Source organism: Trichosurus vulpecula, chromosome 2, assembly GCF_011100635.1.
Source record: "Trichosurus vulpecula isolate mTriVul1 chromosome 2, mTriVul1.pri, whole genome shotgun sequence".
In the NCBI taxonomy this organism is placed as follows: Eukaryota; Metazoa; Chordata; class Mammalia; order Diprotodontia; family Phalangeridae; genus Trichosurus; species Trichosurus vulpecula.
In genome coordinates this window covers 32,445,437-32,467,521 of record NC_050574.1, presented here as the reverse complement: position 1 = coordinate 32,467,521, position 22,085 = coordinate 32,445,437, and the positions used below count along the sequence as shown (strand labels likewise).

General features: G+C 54.1%; 1 protein-coding gene across 2 annotated transcripts in view; it reads left to right on the top strand.

Moving 5' to 3' along the window:
- Window positions 1-22,085, top strand: part of MIB2 (mindbomb E3 ubiquitin protein ligase 2) — a 50,524-nt gene that overhangs the window by 18,414 nt on the left and 10,025 nt on the right. For both annotated transcript variants that reach the window (XM_036747358.1, XM_036747356.1), the window contains exons 3-4: window positions 14,211-14,487; window positions 15,033-15,204. In XM_036747358.1, the coding sequence (XP_036603253.1) occupies window positions 14,241-14,487; window positions 15,033-15,204 (419 nt within the window). In that variant the 5' untranslated portion in view covers window positions 14,211-14,240. The remainder of the gene's footprint in view (window positions 1-14,210; window positions 14,488-15,032; window positions 15,205-22,085) is intronic.

Here is a 22,085-nt window from a genome sequence, read left to right as displayed (position 1 = left end):
GGGAGGGCGGAGGCTAAGGCCAGAGCGTGGGGTGTGGAGGGCCAGGACTGACACTCACGTCCTGCATCTGCTGCTACCAGCTACAGGACCTTGGCTTAGCTTTTCTTGGGCTCCAGATATCACCTGCCTTGACACGTGCAGTCTGAACAACCTGGGACCATTTCACTGTCCTCAGCCTCAGTTTCCCCTTTTAGAAAAGGAAGTTGCACAACACCAGAGGACTGAAAGCCCTGACAGAGGTGGGGCTGGAAGGTACATTTGTTTTGACTCAGCTTGTTATGAGGACTTTGTTTTTCTTTTTTTCTTTTTATTCAAAACTAGGGTGAGAAAGGGGTAACTAACCATAGTGTTGGGGGGTGGGGAAGGGTCATTGAAACATTTAAAAGAGAATGCACAGAAAAGAACAGAAGGGAGTTCAGAAGGAAATACAGACAAGCAGGACAGCTTTGAAAGTGACGTTGAATTTACTCTGTACTTTTTGGCAGCCCAAAAAGCTAATAGCTTCCTGGGCTATGTTGAGAGGCAAAGCTTTCAGGGGGAAGAGGCAGATAGTTCTGCTCTACCCTGACCTGGGAAGACCACCACAAGAGTGAGCTAACAAGGGCCGCCAGGATGGTGGGGGAACAAATGAGCAAAAAAGTATTTAAGCCTACATTGTGCGTGGCACTGCTTAATGCTGGGGCTCCAAATGTTAAAGACAGTCTGTGATCTCTGGGTGCTTGCATTGTGATGGGGGACACAGTGGAGGGTGGGGGGATGGTAGCTAGGAGGGGTGTTTTGATCTGGGAAGTTCCAGGGATGACAGGTGGGATCATAGGGCACTCAGTTGAGCCGCCCTTTCTGGACACAGTGGTAGTGCCGGTGGGAGGGCAGGATTACACAAACAATCCATGGCTGAGTGTCTTGGGCCAGGGAGATAGGATGAGCTCTCCCCAATCAAGGCAGGAGAATCCATGTCACTGGAAGAACAACAGAAGGAACTGGGCTCATTTAGGCTGAAGAGGGACATGAGACCTTGTTTGGCTTCGTCCTAGAGGGCAAACCCAGGAGCAGAGGGGGAAGGTGCCCAGGTGTAGGCTGGATGTGAGGACAAACTTCTTGATGGTGGGAGTTGGGCTGCCTTGGGAGGCACTGGCAGTGTGTTAGGTTAGGCATTCTCTTTCAGACAGGAGCTGACCTGAGTGGCTCCTGACTGAGGTCAGGATCCACCTCTAAAATCCAGGGGTTGTGGCTCTCCTGGGCCCAGCCCAGTCATCTGGAGAGAACTGCAGAAATGTCTCAGCAGGACCAAGCTGGGGTGCCCGGCGGCATGAAGCGTGGCTGGGTCACTGAGACCCATTGTCCTGACTCAGCTTTTTGGAGTATTGTGCCAGCTCGCCAGATCCAGGCCTTACTGCCTCTTCTCACTCAGGGCTGTGTGCTGATAGAGAAGAGCCATTGGCATTCTAGTGTGGGATAGGGCCTGCTCAGGGACCAGGGGCATGTTGGTGATGGCTGAGCTGAGGCACCAGGCCTGGCAAGGAGGGCAGTGCCAGGAAGTGGCAGGCCTTGGGGGTGGGGGACAGGCACTGAACCTGTTTCTAGGTTGATCCTTTGTGGTAGTAATAAATAATAGCAGTTCATGTTTATGCTAGAGGCGGCTGGGTAGGGTGGTAGACAGAGTGATGGGCTGGGAGTCTGGAAGACCTGAACTCAGATCCAGCCTCACACTTATTAACGAGTCACTTGATCTCTGCCTCAGTTTCCTCACCTGTAAAATGGGGATAAATAATGGGAATTTAGCGCCTCCCTCCCAAAGAGCAGTGAGGATCAGATGAGGTAACGTTTGTAAAGTGCTTAGCACGGTGTCGGGCACATAGGGAGTGTTATAGACATGGGAGTTAGGATGATCATATGAACACATAGTAAATCAAACACTTAATACATACTTTTTATTCATCCAAAGAACACATTCCTATGACCTGAGAGAAGTCAGACAAAATCTGAACCGAATTGGACTATAGACTAAAACTGCTTCCTGTGCTTCAGGCTGGTCACTGTATGGAGGGGGTGAGGAGTGGGTCAGAGAGAAGGGTGGACACTAGGAAGAGAGAGGATAACTGAGTTGTGCCCCAGATCTGTGCCCAGCTGCGCCCTGATCCCAGGCCAAGCTGTGCCCCTATCCTTGCACCCAGCTGCACCCTGGACCCCAGGCCAAGCTGCCCCCCTGTCCGCCGTCCCCTGGCCAAGCTGCGCCCCTGTCCGCCGTCCCCTGGCCGAGCTGCGCCCCTGTCCGCCGTCCCCTGGCCGAGCTGCGCCCCTGTCCGCCGTCCCCTGGCCGAGCTGCGCCCCTGTCCGCCGTCCCCTGGCCGAGCTGCGCCCCTGTCCGCCGTCCCCTGGCCGAGCTGCGCCCCTGTCCGCCGTCCCCTGGCCGAGCTGCGCCCCTGTCCCTGCACCCAGCTGCACCCCAGACCCCAGGCCAAGCTGCACCCCGGGTCCCAGGTAGAGCTCCAGGCTTCTAGCAGAGGAGATGGGGAGGAAGCTGGGCTTCCAGCTTGGTTGCTTTCATCAGCTGAGTTACTTCTAAGATCTCATTTAGCCCCAAGAAATACAGGAGATGCTGAAGGAGATTAGGATAATTACCAGCCACTTCGGGCCTTTTTTTTTTTTTGACACCTAGGCAAAAATGCAGCCAGTTTGGAGAGTTTCCTAATTAGGGAGCAGGTCAGGAAGGTTCTTCATTCTAAATATTTAATGACTTTCTTCATTGAAGCCAGGCTCCAAGGGGATTGAAAGGGGAAACTCCAACCAGACAGAGCCATTGAGGCCTGTGTCATGGGAGGCCCTCTTAGCTTTGTTTAGTTTGTGTGGGTTTCTCAGCTGTAAAGAGAGAAGACAGAATGTCTCTTCTCCCCAGATCAAGGAAATGCAAGCAGGGCCCCAGCTGATTCCCAGAGCCGCTTGGAGGAGGGCTGACTCCCTGGGGAGACTTGCCCAGAGGTCACACTAGTGAGGAAACAACGTCTTCCCTTGTAGGTCAAGTGTGTGGGATTGGTGGGCTCATGGTTCTCCCTGGTTCTCTGGCTTTAGGGCCAGCCTGAGTCCTGCGCCGGGTGCCTTGGGTTGTTAGTCACTGGGGATGACCATTGGCCCAGGCCCTGACTTTGGAGAGGCCAGCAATCAGCCCCCTTCCTCAGCCACCCTGGCTGCATTTCAGCAGGGGCATTGGGCAGACTCCCCTGAGGGATATGAGATTGCTTCTTGAGCCCAGCGCAGGCTTGCTAGGACACAGCTCTAAGAACTCAGCTGACCTCTCTTCTCAGGTAGCCAGGTTCCATTAAGGCAAGTGTCAACCCCAAGCCAGGCTGCTTGGAAAGAGCCAAACCATCCACTAAAAGGTGTTACTTCCCCTGGGGAGTCCCTGCCAGCCAAGCTACCTGGGAGACCTTCTGGCTGTTTTTCCTCCACCTCCGCCCAGCTCTTGTCTCCCCACCCCCTCAGCTTTCTAACTTCCAGCTGGGTAGGTCAGCATGCTGGCCTTGAGTCCTTGCCCTCGGTCTCTCCCTCCACATCTAAGACAGGTCAACTGTTCTCCTTCTTCCAGAATTCCAAGCATTGATACCAGCTCTCCTGGCCCAGGGTCTGTGATTGCTTTCAAAGCCCCAGCTGGCTACTTTACGTATGTCTAGCACTTCCATTTGGGTCAGGCCACTTCTTTGCATTGACCACAACCTGCTAGCCTGGCCTTATTAGGCCCTGCCTTGGAGGCAAGTCCCAGGGTTCACCCCAGTGAATCTTGGACAGAAGGAAGACCAAGTCTGAGGCAAGGGTCAGAGTGGTTCCCTGAGGCTGGAAGGGAGGAGGTTAGGGACAGGTGAGAGCATGATTCAGGCCCCTGACTTCAGGCGGGGGCATACAGGTCCTTGGAGAGGTGACTGTCACCATACAAGTAGGGAATCCTTTTGTTTCCTGTGGAATTAAGGAGCAGATGACTATGAGTTGCCAAGCTTGGGCCACCTTGGCAGGTGGTTGGAAGGCATAGTTTGAACCTCCCTTGATAAGACTGTTCTTAGTAGAGATTCAGATGGAGGCCTGGGCCAGCAGGGCTCTTGGAATGCCCAGGAGCTCTCCCTGAGGGCATCATGTGGGCATCTTTGCTACCCAGGCTGACCCTTGTGGCCTAGGCACCCGGGTTTCCTACACTGCCTCTTGCCTGGCCCTTGGATGTCTCTCCCCCGGGTACTTCACATCTATCATGCCTGGTCCCAGTGGCTCTGGGGAGAGCCTGTTGGGGTGCCTGTCACTTTAAATACCAGTGCCTGTTTTCTGTGGCTGTGCTAAGTGACAGCTGGGGAGGGTGGGGAGAGAGAAAGGGGAGGCATGAGCAGGACTGGATGTGTGCCTGCCTGCGGGCACAGCTCAGCTCCGTTCTTGGCCCTGCATGGACTGCATCTGTGTGGGCCGGCCAGCACTGCCAGTACCCTGTGTGGGGGGCGAGGCTGCAGATGGGACTTGGTCTGGGCACTGATGGGCCTTGGAAGGGGAGCTGGTCGCCCTGCCCTCCCTTGTCTAGGAGGTGTGTGGGGGCAAGGGGCTGGCCTCTTTCATCGGATCACTTTCCTAACAAGGAGAAAGGTGGCATACCTCCCGGTGGCCCAGGTTGGCCTGGGGGGCACCCACCTGCTTCCCTTGTCCTGTGCACTGGGAGGTGGGTTCCTGGAGCCAGAGCCCTGGAGCTGAATCCCTCCCATGCCCTCAGCCTACCATCCTCCAGCGTCTGCCCAGGAGTGGATAGTGGTAGTGGACCCTGGGGGGTTCTGGCCAGTAGAGTTGACACTGACCCTGGGAACTGAATCTTGACCCTCCCCCAGCTTTGTTGTATCTCCTTCCCTGGAAAGACCCAAGGTGGGGGATCCTGGATTGATATCTGAGCAGGTGTTGCTGTGGCAGCTCCTAAGGGAGATGTGAGCGGATTCTTTGGTCCTTTGGCTGGTCTTCTGAAGGAGGGGAGCAAGTGTTTCCTGGAGAAGGGTCTGTTCGCCACCTGGAGCCTCGAGGCTGGGGCTTCCCTTGGGTGCTCCCCAGCTGACTACTGCCTGCCCAGGGCCTGCGAGAATATGCAGCTACTCGGCTTCTGACAGGTAAGTTAGCTCTGTCGGCTGAGTTTTCCTGGGATATGGACTGCCACATGTAACTGCCCTGGCTGTCGGCATGAGCGCCATGACCCTTTCTCTTGTTCTCCTGACCTTAAGGCTTAGGGAGGGATGAATGAGGCCAGGGGTGAGCCCCTGGGCTGGGCTGTCTGGATTCCAGTGACTTCACTCCCTTGGAGGTGCCTTGTGCCTAGGATGTGCTTAATGATCACTTATTGAGGTAGCCTTGTGGTGTCCAAGGCCCAAGTGGGGAGAAGCTGAGTCGGGACCCAGGGAGGCCAGAGCTTGGCTGCCTTGGGGGATTTCTGTGTGCTGCAGTGTCCTGAGGCAGACAGAAGGCTGATGTGAGGGGGCCACCGCCGCTCAGGCAGGCCAGGATCCACTGCCCCAGGAAGTGACAGAGAAGGGAGGAGGAGACACAAGGTCACCTGAGGAGAGATAGAGCAGCCAGCCAGCAGCCCAGCCATTGGCAGAGACTGTGGGTCTCCATGGAGACAGAGCCTGCAGGTAGCTATTGGCCAGGTGGATTCCATTCAGTTTACTTCAGCAAGCCCTTATTGGATGGATGAAGCTATTGTAGGAAGACCTTTTCCTGAGCAGGAAGAGCAGTCCCTGGTCCTAGTTCAGACCCAGGCTCATTCTTACGCAGAGCAGCATGCTGGAAATGTGGGTGGCTGAGGCCTCTCTAGAAAAGCAGACCCCCTTCAAACCACCAGTCTGCAGCCTCAGATGGCCTTGGGATGGAGAAGCTGCCCACTTTTCCTTCTGGGGTGGGGAGTTTAGGGGCTTAGCACCCAGAACGGTCAGTCTCAAGAAGCTGAACCTGGGTTGCCTGGGGCAGGGATGGAGACTTGGTGGGAGAGGGTGGGGGCAAAGGACCATACTTCTTCTGCCTAAACTAGTCTTGTGGCATTAGAGATGGCCTACAGACGTGCCTTTCAGGACCTGCTCTGATGGCCTGTGGTTTTCCAGTTGATGCTGCCTTAGGGCACTGGTAACCTGTGACCCAGGGGTTCCCATGACATCTGCAGCCTGGAGGTTCTGTCACCCTGGTGACCTCACTTTTCAGAGGCAGACCTTGAGCTGATGAGGCCCTACCCACCCTGGGCCCCGTTGGCCTTAGTGTGGGCTAACCTGAGGCCTTTACAGAGAAGCCCAGAAACTCAATAGAGGTTTAAAGACAGTGGCCATATGGAAGAATTTGGTGACCTGGATCTTCCTGCACTGGGTGAGGGGAGGGCTTTTCTCTTATAAAGAAAATTTAGCATGTATCAGAGAAGAGTTATGATCTTCCAGGGCTGCTGTGACTTCCCTCTCGCCAATGAAGTGTTCATCACAGAAGTCTTGATGGAGTGTGTCACTCATGGTATCGTCACCCTTGGCCATGGGACCTCCATTTTCCTCTGCCTACCTGCTCCCCATCTAGACGGACTTAATGCCTGTGCCCCAGGGCCAAAGCAGTAGGGGAGGGTTGCCGTTTCCTGGGCCCACCTGGCGAAACCTATAGAACTTTGTAATGGCTCACTATGGGGGTGGGAGGGGCTGGTAGAGGGTAGTGGCCCCCTTTGTTGTCCTGTAGGAGGACTGGGTGTGCCACATTTTCCCTCAGTCTCATTGTCAGCTGGAGAGGAGCAGTGCTCTGGACCAGCCTGTCCTAGATAGGCAGGAGAATAGGGCCTGTCCAGGACTGCAGAGAAGTCACTCTTGTTCAGGGAAGCCTGGGTCAGACCTGAGCACTGTATAGAGCATCCAGCCAGAAGCTTTCTGGGAATCATGACCTGGGGGACAAGTCCCCGCTCAGCCCTGTGCTAAGAAATGTGGCTAAGATAGAGCCTCTGACCTTGCTTCCTTCTGCTGGGCTGACTTCCGGGCTGGTTCTTGGCCTTTTCTTTGACCAGCTCTGGTGCTGGAGGGTAAAGGGCAGAATCCAGGGCTCTCTGGGACTGGGGACAGCCAGCGGCTCACTTGGCAGCCTGGTTCTCAGCACCATCTCAGGTGCCAAGTCTTAAATCCAACTTTAAGCTGACAGCCAGACATGGGGGGGGGCGATGATGGGATCCCTTCCCATGCCCACTTCTTGAAAATGCCATCTTGTCTAAGTGGAGGTGTCAGAGGGGCCTGCTGGGACTGGGGCTTTGTGGGGGTGGGCCCCTCATAGCCATTGTAGAGGGTTTGGGAGAAAGGGTGAGTGTATGAGGCCACAGGCAGGCGGAACAGGCCTCCCTCAGTCATACAGAAGCAGTAGTCAACATAAAGCACTTTACTGTCTGTAAAATACCAGGCAGGTGTTGGCTGTCATCACTATGTTCTTGTTACCACATACCTCCTCTTGGCATCCTAGTGACCCTGTGCTAGCAGGGCATGGTACTTTGACAAGAGAGCTGCTCTGGGGGGCAGCATCAGGCACATTGCCTTTGGCTGGCCATGGAGGCAGAGGACCCTGGGAGCATCGGGCCCTTTGCCTTTGGGACTGTGGGCCAGCCATTCCATGTTTCTGAGCCTGTTTCCTTACCTGTAAAACAAGAGGGTTGTCCCAGAGGGCCTTGAAGGCCTCCTCCAGCTTGGAATTGCTTTGGGCACGTCCACGTTGCTGAGGCCGATGACCAGTTTGGCCCTGAGTGTTGAGCTTCTCAGCCACAGCCAGGCCGTGTGGACAGCTGCCATGTTGTATTGCTTTCATGTAGGGAGTCCCCACCTGATGAGCCTCTCAGCTGATTGGAGTATGTAAATGTAGCAGCGCAGCAGCAATCCCAGTGGTGGCGATCTGTGACTCTGATCTGGTCCAGAAGTGATGTGGGCCTGGCCAGGGCAGTGGGCATGTAGACTGAGGGGACCGTTGGAGAGCGTTGTAGAGGGGCGATTGGTGTGGCCTGGCCCAGATGGAGAAGGTGAGAGAAGAGTCAGAACCAGAAGACCCAACTGGGGCAGATCTCTGGGGGTATCACTGGGGCGATGCGGGGGAGGGGCTTCTCCAAATGACCTGACCTCGTGGGCTCCTTTCCGGCAGATTCCCCACATGGAAGCTGGGCCTTGCTCTTACCCATTTGGGGGCCTGAGCCATCTTCAGTCTTTCTTGTTTGAGCTGGCAGTACTGAGGACAGTGAGGGGCAAAGTGCAGCCAGTGCCCCAGAAGCCTGTGAGATCACAATCACTAAAATAGCTGGGGCAGGCCAGGGGCCCATTGTCCAGCTCCTGCCATGCCCGACCAGACTGGGCTTGTCTGACTGCCTCCTTCATACAGAGGCTTGGGAAAACTGCCCCCTCAGCCTACACACCAGAAAAGTAGTCTTAGCACCCCAGAGCACCTCTGAGGACCCATAACCTGATGTCCAAATTTTAGTTAGTGGTCACAGGACCTTTCGGACTTGTCTCTTAAATTTCTGGCTTTACCATCTATCATCTCAACACTGCGCCCTCCTCTACCTGCCCCCAGATTGTCAGCCAGCCCTTGTGATGAGAGCCTAAAGCAGAAACGTCCAATTTAGAACGTCAATCTGTGTATGTGACATTCTGTCCTAGTAGTCCACCGCCTCTCTCCTGTGAGGCGTGACCTATGCTATGCTTCATTCTCCTTTCTCCTTCATTGCCTTTTCCTCCAGGAGTTCTGTAGACGGGTTCTCCTCTTTTGTGGTCTCTGTCAGTTTTGACTGTGAGGGATGAGAGACCTCAGTTGTCTCTTACTAACAGATTTGTAGCATATTGGGGGATGGCCGTTTAGAGTTCACAGTTGTGATTTTTAAAATGGTTTGTATCCTTTGATCTCTTATCTGGTAAGGAATGGCTTCGGTGCCAGAGACTTGGGTCATTCCTCTTCAGGAGTGGCGGGGATCAGACCCTCACTGGTGGGACTGGATTCAAACGTGTCTCACTTGACCATTTCTCTTTCAGTTCTATTTCTAGTAATGTTTATGCAGGGGAGTGGCCTCTCCTGTCTTTATACAGCTGCAGAGCATTCAGGTTACCTTCAGATGAGCATTAGGGGTTTGGGCTGGTTGTTTTTATTTGGTGGAGGAGAGTGGTTCAGAGCGACTTGGGTAAGGATGTTTGAGCAGCAGGAAGGCTTGGGAGGTCAGAGCTGCCTGACGTTTCGTCTCTGGGCTCTCGTTGGGGGAATGATCATGGGCATGGAACTGCGATCCTGGCAGGTTGGCACAGCCCAAGCAGAGCAGAGGATTGGGTGTATGCTGGGCACCAAGCTGGGGGTGGGAACTGGCTTGGAGTAGAGCCCCTGGCCAGTCCATTGTGCTGACCGGTCCTAGCTTCAATGGTGCCTTCTGCATGAAGGCTTCACTGATAGCCCAAGCTCTCATTGTACTGGCAAATCCTTCTCAGAGAGACCGTCTGGCTCCATGTCTTCTACCCTCCACTGGGCTCTGAGGATGGGGATAATATTCCTCCGTCTTTGTCCCGTCCCTCTCCCCCACGAGAGATGCAGTATGCATCGTGGATAGAGTACTAGCCTTGGCGTCAGGATTATCTGGGTTCAAATCCAGCATCTGACACTAGCTGTGTGACCCTAGGCAAGTCACCTAGCATCTCTGTTTCTTCATCTGTAAAATGCTTATGGCTTTAAATCTGTGATCCCTTCATATGTCCCCTCTTTGGCCTCCTCCAAACCTAGCATAAGCCAGTGGACACAGTGGGTTAGGGAGCCCAGGAAAATGTACAGAAATACACATTTGGCCTAGGAAGTTTGAGAGGAGAAGAATGCATTCCAAGTATCTGAGGTCTTTTGTACCAGTGGGCCGAAAATAGAAAGGGGGAAATTCCTCTGGCATCATTGTCCCCTTTTGGAGTGGGCCAGCTGTTAGCTGGCACTGGTGCTCTGTGCATGTGGGCCTGAGTGCAGGCAGGTCCAGACACGCCTGGCTGGTCAGATGGGGTGCTGCCATTGTTCCTGGCTCAAGGTGCCAGGAGGCACTGACCTTCTCCCACCCCTTATGGAAGAGGCCTCTAGCTCCAAATGCATGTGGATGTGGGGGCGAGAGGGGCGGGGAAGAGCAGGATCACTGGTGGAGCAGCTGCCTGGGTTGGTGGCAGGATCTGTGGCCTGGACAATTCTTTTACCGTCTAGAGCTTGGGAGTAAGCCAGGGCAAGAAGGAAGCAGGATGAGAGGGGCTGCAAGGAGCCCTGCCCCATTGCACACTTGAGCAGGAGAATGGGGCTTTTCTGAGGCCCCCTCCCCTTTAATTCCAGGAGCTTCCAGGAAGCAGCCCTAGGTTGGAGCCTATCACCCTCTCCCCATCCCACCCCCCCATTGCTACATGTGTCTGGCATATTAGAATGTCAGGCCACCATTAGCCACAGTGTGACTGTGTCCATGATCGGGCCTCTCACCAGGGGGTCCCGCTCCTGGAGGAGCCTGTGACCAACAGCCCCTTTTCCTCCCAGTTAGAGGTGAGCATGCAGGAGCCTCCTGACTCCATGCATGCTGGCTGTGTGGGAAGGGTCAGCAGCAAGCTGCTAGTCACCTGGGGTGGCCAGAACCCACAAGCAAAGCGAAGGCAGTCCAGGCTCTATGTTCCAGCATCGCTGTGTACCCAACACAGCAGCAAGGCCAGGCCTGATCCATGTAGGGCTAGTCACCAGGAGCAGCTGCTGTGGGGCTGGTTCATCTCTTCTTTTTGTGAAGATTGAATGTGGCCCTTTGAGAAGGGGAGGCCTACCTGCAAGAGAGCCTGGGCCTAGGAAAGAGTGGGTGGGTCTGCTCTATCTGGGACTTACCAGGTGCCCAGACAGACCTGGACATTTTTTCTCCTGTCCCTTCCGCCAAAGAATTTATGTATTTATTCATTTTTAAAATATATTTCTATTTTATTTCATTAAATGTTTCCCAATTACATGGCAGTGTTCACTTTAGTCCAACATACAGATATCATTCGCTTGGTTCAGGAGAAAAAGCTAGCAACCTCAACTTCAGAACAAATCAAACAAATTACAAACATTCATTATAAAGAGACCAAATACAAACCAACATCTGGATTAGCAAAGCGGGGGGTGGGCACAGTTACAAGGGCTTGCCCAGAGTCCCATGCCGCTCTTCCAGTGAGTGAGAGCTCCAAGGGACAACACCAACCCCTGGGTTTATATATCTTGTTCAGGGTCAAAGGGCAGCACAATGTGCAATTCAAGCCCCTGACCTAAAAGCCTCTGGCATCCCAAACACGGCACTCAAACCCATTCAAACCAGGCTTTCCCTTGAGGCAAGGAGGTCATCAAAGACTCCTAATATGATCAAAAAAACAAAGGCCGGATTCATCAAGGGCACGTGATTAAAGTGTTCCAAAAGAGAAAACATTAAAACAGTCCCACCTTAATTAATATTACCAGGGGTCGGCTCACTGCTGCCGGGCCCACCACCTGTTTGGGTGCTGCTGGCCAGCAAAGAATGATTTTCCTATTTTTATATAAAACTTTCTTTAAACACACAAGACCCATCCTTACCTCAGTGGTGATAGAAAGCTTCAAGCCACGGGCTGCATTTCGCCAGCCTGGCTTTCAGGGCTTTTTGGTTTCTGCATTCCCAGTGGTTTTCCAGAATGGCTGGATCAGTTCAGGCATTAGCCAACTCTTCATAGACCCTCGAATAGTGAATGAATGAAAGGAAAAACCTTGATTAAGCACTTTCTAAGCCCCAGGCCTTATGCTGAGCACCCATGGGAGCCCACTCTGCACTCCACACTTTGGGCCCTTTGGGGGAGTCGGGGCGGGAGGGTATTTTGATTTGTGGATTTCATCCTCCGCAGTCCCCCCTCCCCCCACTGGAAAGCCTTTGGTTTGGGGAGTGGTGCTGGAACGGAATGTGACTAGAGGGGGTGATGTGACGGTGGTTTCCCCAGGGTGGGTGTATGGTGGCAGGGCAGACCGTGGCTGCAGGGAGCTGGTTCTGTTTGTAATATTCTCTGGCAATCTGCTGAGGGTGAGGTGAAGGCTCAGAGTTGTTTTAAACGTTGTATTTCTTTTTATCAGTGATTGGGAGAATTTCTTTTATATGGTTGTTGAGTGCTTGTAATTCTTTTGAAAACCACTTGGAACTTTAGTGCGTTCATCTGTGAAATGGGGATAAGATTTACACGGCCCGCCTCTGCCTCCCGGATTGTGGTGAAGAGTGTGCCTCTGTGAGCGGCGCCTGTTACTGGTCCTGCAGTCTGAGGCGCAGAGGTGACGTCAGGAGAGGGCTAGTGGTGGGTTTAAGGACAGCAAAGGGGATGCTAGGAAAGTGCAGACTTCTCTGAGGCCCTTTGCTGTGTTGCTTGGATCCCCCCCACCAGCTGAAGGTGACCTAGATCCAGCTTGGGCAGTGGGCAGGCACTTGGCCTGGTGTTAGTCTTCCCGTTTCGAAGGCAGCTTTGCTGGGTTTGCTTCTGCTGTTTCTTCAGCTCGGGGGCTGGTTTTCCTGGGCCTTGCACCCGTATTTTCCTGTCCTTCCCAGTTGGGGTTGGGAGGGGGCCTTTCTTTTTGGTTTTTGAGAGGCTGTCAATTCAGGTCCTGTCTGTTTTCAGTCATTTTGTATTGTTTTTCAGATAAAAGCCCCCAGGGGCCCTCTCACAAATGGACCCCCCACCAAAGCCACCTTAAATTATAAATAATTTGTGGCTTAGCTTCCATTCAAAACCATAGCTCACAAGCCCCGGACTCCCATCCCCACTTTTGTTTCTTTTACTAGTTCAAAGACAGTAAAAGTGGGGACCAAGATCCCCTCTACTATTGGGGGTGCTGGGGACACCCACATGGCCAGGGAATGAATGAACACAGACCAACGGTGTCCAGCTGGGAAAGGCGAGTGAATGGGCTGGGCAGCTCCTAGCCGGGATAGTGCAGGAGCCCCGGATGCCTTTGGCTGCTAGCAGCCCATCTCCCCTGGGATGCTGCTCTCTGCTGCCATCTACTGGTCGTGATTTGTGGTTCAGTCCTGCTGCTGGTGCTGGGGGTGGGGGGCAGATCTCACCTCTGGGGAGCTCATGGCTTCCAGCTGTTTTAGAGATCCTTAGAGATCTAGACCCCAGCCTGCCTCACCTAGTCAGCTAGCTGGAAAAGGCCCTAGGTATTTAAATCTGGCTTTCGCCCAGTCTAAAATTATATTAGACTTCACTCTCGAGATGCATTTATATAGCACCTACTGTATTCCAGGAACTGTGGTAAGCGCTTTACAGATATCTTTTTTGGTCCTAACAGCAACAACCCAGGAAAGTAAATGCTGTTATCTCCACTTTACAGTTGAGGAAACTGAGGCAGACAGGTTAAGTGACTTACACAGTCACACAGTTAGGAAGCGACAGGGCTGGATTTGAATTTGGGTCTTCTCACTTTCAGGGCTAGTGCTCTAACCACTAGCTGGGTGAAGCTAGTGGGACCGGTGACGACCGTGCTCCTTACCTTCTCGCCAGAAATCAATCTACTGTACTCTGTGTGTGCAGAGCAAAAGCTGAGCTGGTGAGCAGCCATGTGCCTGCCTCAGGTGGCTTTCCTGCCAAGCTTTGTCTCTCTGGCCTCCTCCAGGCAGCAGCAACAGATATTTGGACAGGATTCCTGACAGAGAGAGAGTGTGTATGCATGAGTGTGTGCACATATGTATGCATGCACACCTCTATGTGCGCGCGTGTGTGTGTGTGTGTGTGTGTGTGTAGGAGAGAGAGGAATTGAGGCTGCAGGACAAGGAACAGGAGTTAACAAACAGGATTGGGGGGAGGAGAGCAGTTGACCAGAAATGTTGACATTGTCCCATGATGCTCGAAGGTCAGAGCTGGCGGGGACCTTGTGAGGTTGGACCCCCTCAGTTTTTAGAGGAGGTGGTGAGCTGCCCCGGGACACACAGTGAAGGAGAGACCTACCTAGGATTAGAACCCACACTCTGACTTTTCACCTCAGGAGCTCCCCAGAGGTCAGTGATTCATCAGCTATTTGGCAGGACTGGTCACGACAGCAGCAGGCCGTCTCCACTGCAGCGGGTTTCCAGCAGAGCCCTGGCAGTGAGGATGTTGGCCAAGGTCGTTCCTCCCCGGGGCAGCTGGAGTGGATGTGTACCTGGCCTGCGTGGTGGGCTTCTCTGACTCTTCCCTTGTGTTCTTTGTCCTCAGGAACATTGGTGAGCAGCTGTGCTGACCACCATGGACCCGGACTGCTACGCCAGCATGCAGGTGGGCATGCGCGTGGTGCGAGGGGTAGACTGGAAATGGGGCAACCAGGACAATGGCGAAGGCAACGTCGGCACCGTGGTGGAGATCGGCCGGCAGGGCAGCCCTACGACGCCTGACCGGACGGTGGTGGTCCAGTGGGATCAGGGCACCAGGACTAATTACCGGACTGGCTTCCAGGGCGCCTATGACCTTCTCCTCTATGACAATGCCCAGATAGGTAAAGTGAGGCACAGTGGGGCGAGGCAGAGAGGAAGGAGATGAGGAATAGTAATGATAATAGCTAATGTTTTGTAGCTCACTGAGGTTTGCAAAGCGCTTTGTGTGTTGTCTCATTTGAACCTCACCACCACCCTGGGAGGCAGGTGCTCTTAGCATCCTCGTTTTATAGATGAGGAAACTGAGGCAGACAGATTCAGTGACTTGTCCAGGGTCACACTGCAAATTAGCGTCAGAGGCTGGATTTAAACTTGGGTCTTCCTGACCACAGGTCCAGGGCTCCATCCGTTGACTCAAAGACATTGCATCTCTTTTGTGCCCCTGGAGTTGGGAGTGGCTAGGTTCTGAAGTCAGCCAGGGCAGGGACCAGACCCAGGATCTCCTCACCACTTGCCCTCAGTGGTCCCCCTCTTTACGAGCCCATGGAAGGAAGGGGCTGCTAAGGCATGCCCGTCTCTAGACATCTCTCCTCCCAGTGGCGCCCTCTGGGGTTGGTGTGGGGTGGGTGGGGAAGGGGCAGCGGGTGAGCAGGAGCTGCCCCCGCAGGTGTCCGCCACCCCAACATCATCTGTGACTGCTGTAAGAAGCACGGGCTGCGCGGCATGCGCTGGAAATGCAAGATCTGCTTCGACTACGACCTCTGCACCCAGTGCTACATGAACAACAAACACGACCTGTCGCATGCCTTCGAACGCTACGAGACTGCACACTCGCGCCCGTGAGTACCCCTCCACTTTACAGGAGAGTTAGCTGTTTGCAGTGAGAGAAGCGGGGTGGGGGCTGAGCACTGAGCTCTCCTGCCTGGCAGTCATGCTCTCAGCAGGCTCACCACCACTGGCATGGTGTGGAGCCGTGGGCTGCAGGCCCTGAGCCTTGGTGCGCGCGTCCAGCTCCGGGACACGCTGATTGCCCAGGGCGTGTGAAGGGTCCCTCCAGGAACGTCTTCTTGGCACTGTAGGTTTCCTCTTCCCTGGCAGCACCCGGGGGACAGTCACCAAAGAGGAAAAAAATAATAGAAATCACTGACACTTGTGTAGCACCTACTGTGTGCAGGCACTGTGCCGAGGGCTTTGCAAACATCTTCCATTTGATCTTCATAGCCTCCCTGAGAGAGGGGGGCATTTATGGTCCCCATTTGACAGGTGAGGAAACTGAGGCAGACCAAAGTGAAGGTTCTTGTCCAGGGTAACACAGCTAGGAAGTGTCCCTGATGAGAGACCAGGCACTCCCCAGCCACCCCAGCCATGCACCTTGGGACATGGGACACAGGAACTCAATAAAGTTAGTACAAGTGTGTACAAAGGAGTTACACACAAAGCATTCTGGGATGAAGGACAAGTTGTCTGGGGACTGAGAAGACCTGCCCAAGCTTCATGTAGAATGTGTGGTTTGGGCTGCATCTTAAGGGAAAAGGCAGGGCCTTTGTAACATGAAGGTGAGGAGGGAGAGCAACCCCAGGCACGGCGCATGGCTGTGGCAAAAGCCTGGAGGTGGGAAGTGAGTGGGCCTGTGTAAGGAAGACAGAGGCCAGCTTAGCTGGATCGCCACATGTGGAGTGGGGGGAGGGGGGCGAGGATTGGGGCAGAGCCAAGTTGGGGGGCTCTAAGGACCAAAGTGAGATTTTGGCAGAGAGGAGGGAGAAACTAGGTTTGGTTGAATACAGGACGTCCTGTGGTCAAATTTTGAGTTAAGGAAACTGATTTGGGAGCAGTGTGTGAGATGGACAGGGATGAGGAAGCGCTTGGGGCAGGAGGTGAGCCAGGAGGCCATGAGGGCCGCGTGAGCGCTGTTGGTGTGGGTAGAAATGGGAGCTTTTCGGGGTGTGAGGGGAAGCGAGGAGGCCGGCACAGTGCTGAGCTCTCCAGGGTGGGACACTTCGGGACGGCAGAGCCTCTAATGCTGATGCTGCAAGCTCCCCCGGGCCTGAGAGGGGTCTTCTGGGCTGCCTGAGACCACGTGGACCCTTGCTCCCTTTCTCCCACCCCAGCCCTTTAGCTTTGCTCTGAGTGCGAGGGTGCCCTTCTCTCCAGGCCAAGACGATGGGAATAGGAATTCTGTCCCAGTCGGGCCATTCTTCCAGCCCCACACCCTTCCAGTTCCCCACCCCCAGCACCCACGAATCCACTCAGGTCCCAGATCAGCTTCCTGAGGACCCCACAGTGTTGGGGCCACCTTGTGACTAGGTAGGGGGGCGGGGATAGGACGCAGCTGACCTGCCTGCTAGTACGAAGTGCCCAGGCTAGACCCTCCAGCCCCCAGCTTGGCTGGGCCATCCCTGGCACATTCCCAGGCAGGCGGCAGCCCGTGGCCTCCCTCTGCCTAGGGCTGCTCAGGCCTCCCATTTCCTGTTTCCTGGGGGCTCAGAGCCATGCCCTTTCAGGGGTAGTAGGGGTGGGATCGTCCTGGACCTGGGAGAGACACACGGTTCTATGTCTTGGGTTGTTGGCCTGGATGCTTTGGGCCCCTGGACGGAATTATAATAATCACCACGTTGAGATTAACCAAATCCAGCCCCAGTGACAGCTGAATCCTTAGGAAATGGAACTGGGAAGGGGAAGGCCCCGCCGTGCAAGGCTGGGAAATGGGTCCAGCCAGGGCCGTGCCTGGGAGGCCAGAACCTGGGAGCTGAAGTCCCCAGAGCCCCCTACCCCTACACCCTGTAAGGCTGCAGTGTCTACAGGACTTTTTGAGCCTGGCCCCTGGTAAACTAGGTGCAGGAGAGAGCATCCCTATTTTACTGATGAGAAAGCCAAGTCCCCCAGAGGTTAAGTGACTTGTCCATGGACCCACAGCTCTAAGTGTTGGGCAGGGGTGGTTTGAACCCAGCTCTGGCTGGCTCCCTATAAACGCTGCCTCTCATTCTCCTCGACCCCTTGGAGAGCAGCAGGGGAAGCTCCCACGCCTCCATCTCAACACTGAATATGAGGCGAAGGCCCAGCTCTGCCCCTCACATTGGTGTGACTTTGAGCAACATGCTTGCCCTCTCTGGACCAGAGCACTCTTAAGGTCTCCTATTTCACCCTTAAGTCTGGTGCAGACAGCCCAAGACAGGAAGTCCCCCAGGGAGTGGCTCCTGCAGCTTCCTTCCCAGCCTTGAGAAACCTGGAACCTCAAAGGCACAGGGCTCCCTCAGGGCAGGGGAATTTCTTTGGGAGAACATGGAGCTGTGCATTTGAGGTCATCAGCCAGCCTGCCACAGAAGGTCTTCCTCACAGCCCAGGGCCACTGCTGACCTTGGGCAAGGGCACCAAGTTTGCCCAGACCCGCTCTGGCTTCTTGCTTCTATGGTCATGTAGCTGGGGAGCTGAAAAGGACACAGTGTGTGGAATGAGGCCTGGACATGGCCCTGATGTGATTGCTAGTGGGCCCCCAAGGGTGGGGCCCCTGTTTCCATGTAGCCCCACTGGGGGATTCCAGAAGGAACCCATTGTTTGGCAGAAGCCAGCCCTAGGTCTAGGGGCTGCTGTCCCAGGCCAATTCTCTGTGGCAGCTGCCAAGGGGCTAGGGGAAGGGCCCCCGCCCCAGAGCATCAGCCTCCCAATGAGGGAGCAGGAAGGGCCTGCTGACCTCGGGGTGGGAGCTGGCCTCAGCAGCCCCGTGACTCCACCTGTCCAGTTTCATAAACCCAGAGTGTACGAGTTAGAAGGAAGCTCCCCCTTCATGGGGCACACATAGAAGCAGAGGCCAAGCAGGCCGGGGATTGGCCCACAGTCACACAACAGTCAGTGGCGGAGCTGACCCAGGGCCCACGTCTTCAGACTCCTGGTCCTGGGCTCTCTAGAGCAACCTGGAGGCAACAAGATCATAGATTTGGGGCTGACAGGGACCTCGAAGGCCAGCAAGTCCAACCTCCTTTTACAGATGAGGAAACTGAGGCAGACAGGATAAGTGACTTGCTCAGGGTCACACAGCTAGTAAGTGTCTGAGGCCTGGTTTGGTCTCAGGTCTTCAGGCCCAGCACTGTATCCACTGGGCCAGGCCCTGCCTTGTGCAGACTTGGCCCATCTGCCCTTTTCATGCTCCATCTCCTGGAGCTGTTGGGAAGGTTAGGAATAGGGAAGAAGGCTTCCTCCACAGGCAGGGGATGCTTGGGTACCCCGTACTCAGAGCCACACCCTGCTCTGCTGACCCCCACTTGAAGGGTCTTCCAGCCACTATGAGCAATGTCAGCTTTCCCCTTCATGCCCAGGGTTGGGGTCTCTCCGTGTCTGCCCACAGGCCGTGATGGGCTGCCTAACGTCTTCCTGTATTTAGAGGCCACGGGTCTTCCTGCCTGCTCCTGGATACTCACTGAATGTAGTAGCGGCAGTCAGTTTGCTCACAGTGTGCCGGCTCAGCCTGTAGAACCTTGGCATTTAGCCCAGTCTCTTCATTTTCCAGCCCCAGTGAGGGTGTGACTTGTCCAAGGTGCCGTCACCAGTGGGCAGAGCCCCTGGATCACCCATCTACTTTCTTAGAGGCAGGATGACGGGCAGCGGCAGGCACAGAGCTGGGGAAGCCAGATCAGCCAGTGGACCCCAGCAGAACCCAGGGCTGCAGCAGTGGGGGGCTGGGAAGGGTGGATCCTTGGGCCGGTGATGTAACTATGGGGCCAGAAAAAAACAAGTCCAGGAAGAGTGCTCAGTGGGCCTCCCCTGAGCCCATGCCCCTCTAGTGGGGAGCAGCCCATGCATCTCTCTCCCAGTCTGAACAGGAAAGAGAACCTGGTCTTGGCTGTGCTGCTCAGGCCGGGCAGGGAGGCCAGGCTCCTGCAGAGCAGGGCAGCAAGGCTGAACAGAACACAGCCAGGCCAGCGGCACATGGCGCACCCTCATCTCCAGCCCCGGTGCTTTTGCCAGGGCTGTGGAAAACAATCCCTCCTTTCATCATCCCTGCCATTGGGCCCAGGAGCTTCACCCTCTCCCAGTGCAGGCCTGTGCCTCCTCTGTCTGAGCGGCCATGAGGATGGCTGTCTGTCCACCAGGCCTGCTTCCTCTCTAGCTCCCCACCCCAGCCAAGGAGCCTGCCCCATTATGTGTTTGTGGGATATTAACTTAGCTGAGTGCACTTTGTCCCCTCCCCCATTTGGTACATGGTAGGTGCTTAATAAAAGCTCGTTGGAATGATGGCACTGCAGAGGAGGCAGGGGTGATGCTCTTCCTGAGGTGTAACAATGAGGAGGGAGGTGCGGCTCTAAATGGTCTGCAATGTGCAGGGTAGGGGACGTGGGGGGGGGGGTAGGGCAGGCGGGGCAGGGCCCGCAGCAGGGGTCAGGTTAGCACAGTCCCTGGCTGGAAACTGGGTTTGGGTTTTTGACCTTGTGACCACCTGAGCTGTCCACAGGGTCTTGAAGAAAAACCAGTGGTTCAAACCTGCACCAGGCTGTGGGTGGCTGGGGCCTGGCTGGCCTGGAGGCTGGCTCTCTGGCTTCCGTCTCTCTGCAGACCAAGCCAGGTGAACACTCATGGTAAGAGCAGGGGGCCCAGCTTGAGGGGGATCTGCAGCACTGTAGACAGAACCAAGGAATAGGAGACCTTAGGACCTCAAGACAAGTCCCCTAACCCCCCAGCCAAGGGCTCCTTCTGCCTCCACTCCTTTGGAGTGCCTAGGACTGGGCGGGAGGACCCTGGCCTCCATAGGGCGTTGGATTGTCACAGTTTGGGCAGAGAGCTGCAGAGTTACAATGAGCCACACAGGTCTCTGCTCATGGCCTGACCCACGCTCTGGGGAACCTCTGTTTGCAGACCTGCCCCTGCCCCCTTCGGTGTCCCTCGGCTTTTAGGCAGCCCGGAGCATTTCCTTGAGTTGAGCTGGGCACTCGTTCCTGGGCCTGCTCCTGCTTACCCAGGTTCCACTCCGAGGCAGTCAGCATGCAGTTCTTAGGCCCCTCATCATCCCAGAGATCTATTCTAGGTGCTGGGGCTGCAAAGTCCTTGTCCTCAGGAGCTCACAGGGGTCCCATTGGACATGGTGTTCCAGATGTGTGGCCTGACTATCTTCTCTGTCCCTTTGGCTTGTACTATAGATGGGTGGCACCAGAGTCACGCTTGCCTCCTGGGCTTCCGCATCACCACGGTCACATTGGTCTCTACTGGCACAGTTGACTTTGGAACTGCCAAGAACTTTAAATTTGTCCCAGTTAAATCTCATTCATTCGGGTCCCCAGTGCCAGCTTGCTTCCCAATGGGGTGTCATCCATTTGCTTTCATACGCGTTATTGATCAGAATGGGAACACAGATTCAAAGGACTGAGCCCTGTGGCACTAGCCTAGAGACGTTCCTTTGGGTTGATCATGATCCACCGGTCAGCTCCCTTTGGGAATGGCGGGCCAGCAGCTCCTGCTCTGCATGGTTTTTTAAAATAGTATTTTATTTCTCATTTATAGCTGCTCTTTGCGTGGTGGCAAGAATTGGAAATTGAAGGGTGCCCGTCAGTTGGGGGAATGGCTGAGTTGTGGTATATGAATGTGATGGATTGCTACTGTGCTGTAAGAAATGATGGACAGGAGGGCTTCAGAAAAACCTGGAAAGATTTCTGTGAACCAGGAGAACGTCATACACAGCAGCAGCCGCATTGTGCGACAAGCAGCTTTGATAGACTCAGCTCTTCTCAGCATCGCAATGATCCAAGACAATCAAAAGACTCGTGACGGAAGATGCTCTTCACATCCAGGGAAGGAACTATGGAGGCTGAATGCAGATCAAAGCAGACTCTTCTCTTTTTTTTTTTCTTTCTCGTGGTTTTTCCCTTTTGTCCTGATTCTTCTTTCACAACATGACTAATGTGGAAATATGTTAAATATGATTGTACATGTAAAGCCTATAATCAGAGTGTTTGCCATCTTCGGGAGGGAGGATGGGGGGGGAGAAATTTGGAACTCAAAATCTTGTAAAGGTGAATGTTGAAAACCAAAAAATTAATTAATTTTTTAAAAATAGTATTTTAGGGGGGCAGCAAAGTACCGGCCCTGGAGTCAGGAGGACCCGAGTTCAAATCTGGCCTCAGACGTTTGACACTTACTAGCTCTGTGACCCCAGTCAAGTCACTTAACCCTGGTTGCTTTGCCAAAAAATACATTATAATAGTATTTTATATTTACCAATTATTTGTAAAGACAATTTTTAGCATTCATTTTACCAGATTTTGAATTCCAGATTTTTCTCCCTCCTCTCCCCTCCCCCTTCCTAAAATGGTAAGCAATTTGATATAGGTTATATATGTGCAGTCATGTAAAACATGTTTCCCTATTAGTTATGTTGTGAAAGAAGAAATGGACCAAAAGGAAAAAAAAACCACATACAGAAAATAAAGTGAAAATAATCTGCTCCCACCTGCGTTTATAGCTTATTCTTTCTCTGGATGTGGGTAGCATTTTCCATCATGAGTCTTTTGGAACTGTCTCAGATCATTGTGTTGCTAAGAAGAGCTGAGGCGTCCATAGTTGGTCTTTGCACAGTGTGGCTGTTACTGTGTACAGTGTCCCCCTGGTTCTGCTCACTTCACCCAACATCAGCTCACACAAGTCTTTGCAGATTTTTCTGAAATCTGCCTGCTCGTCATTTCTTATTGCACAGTAGCATTCCATCACTTGAGGGGCATTAGTGATGGACTCCGACAGA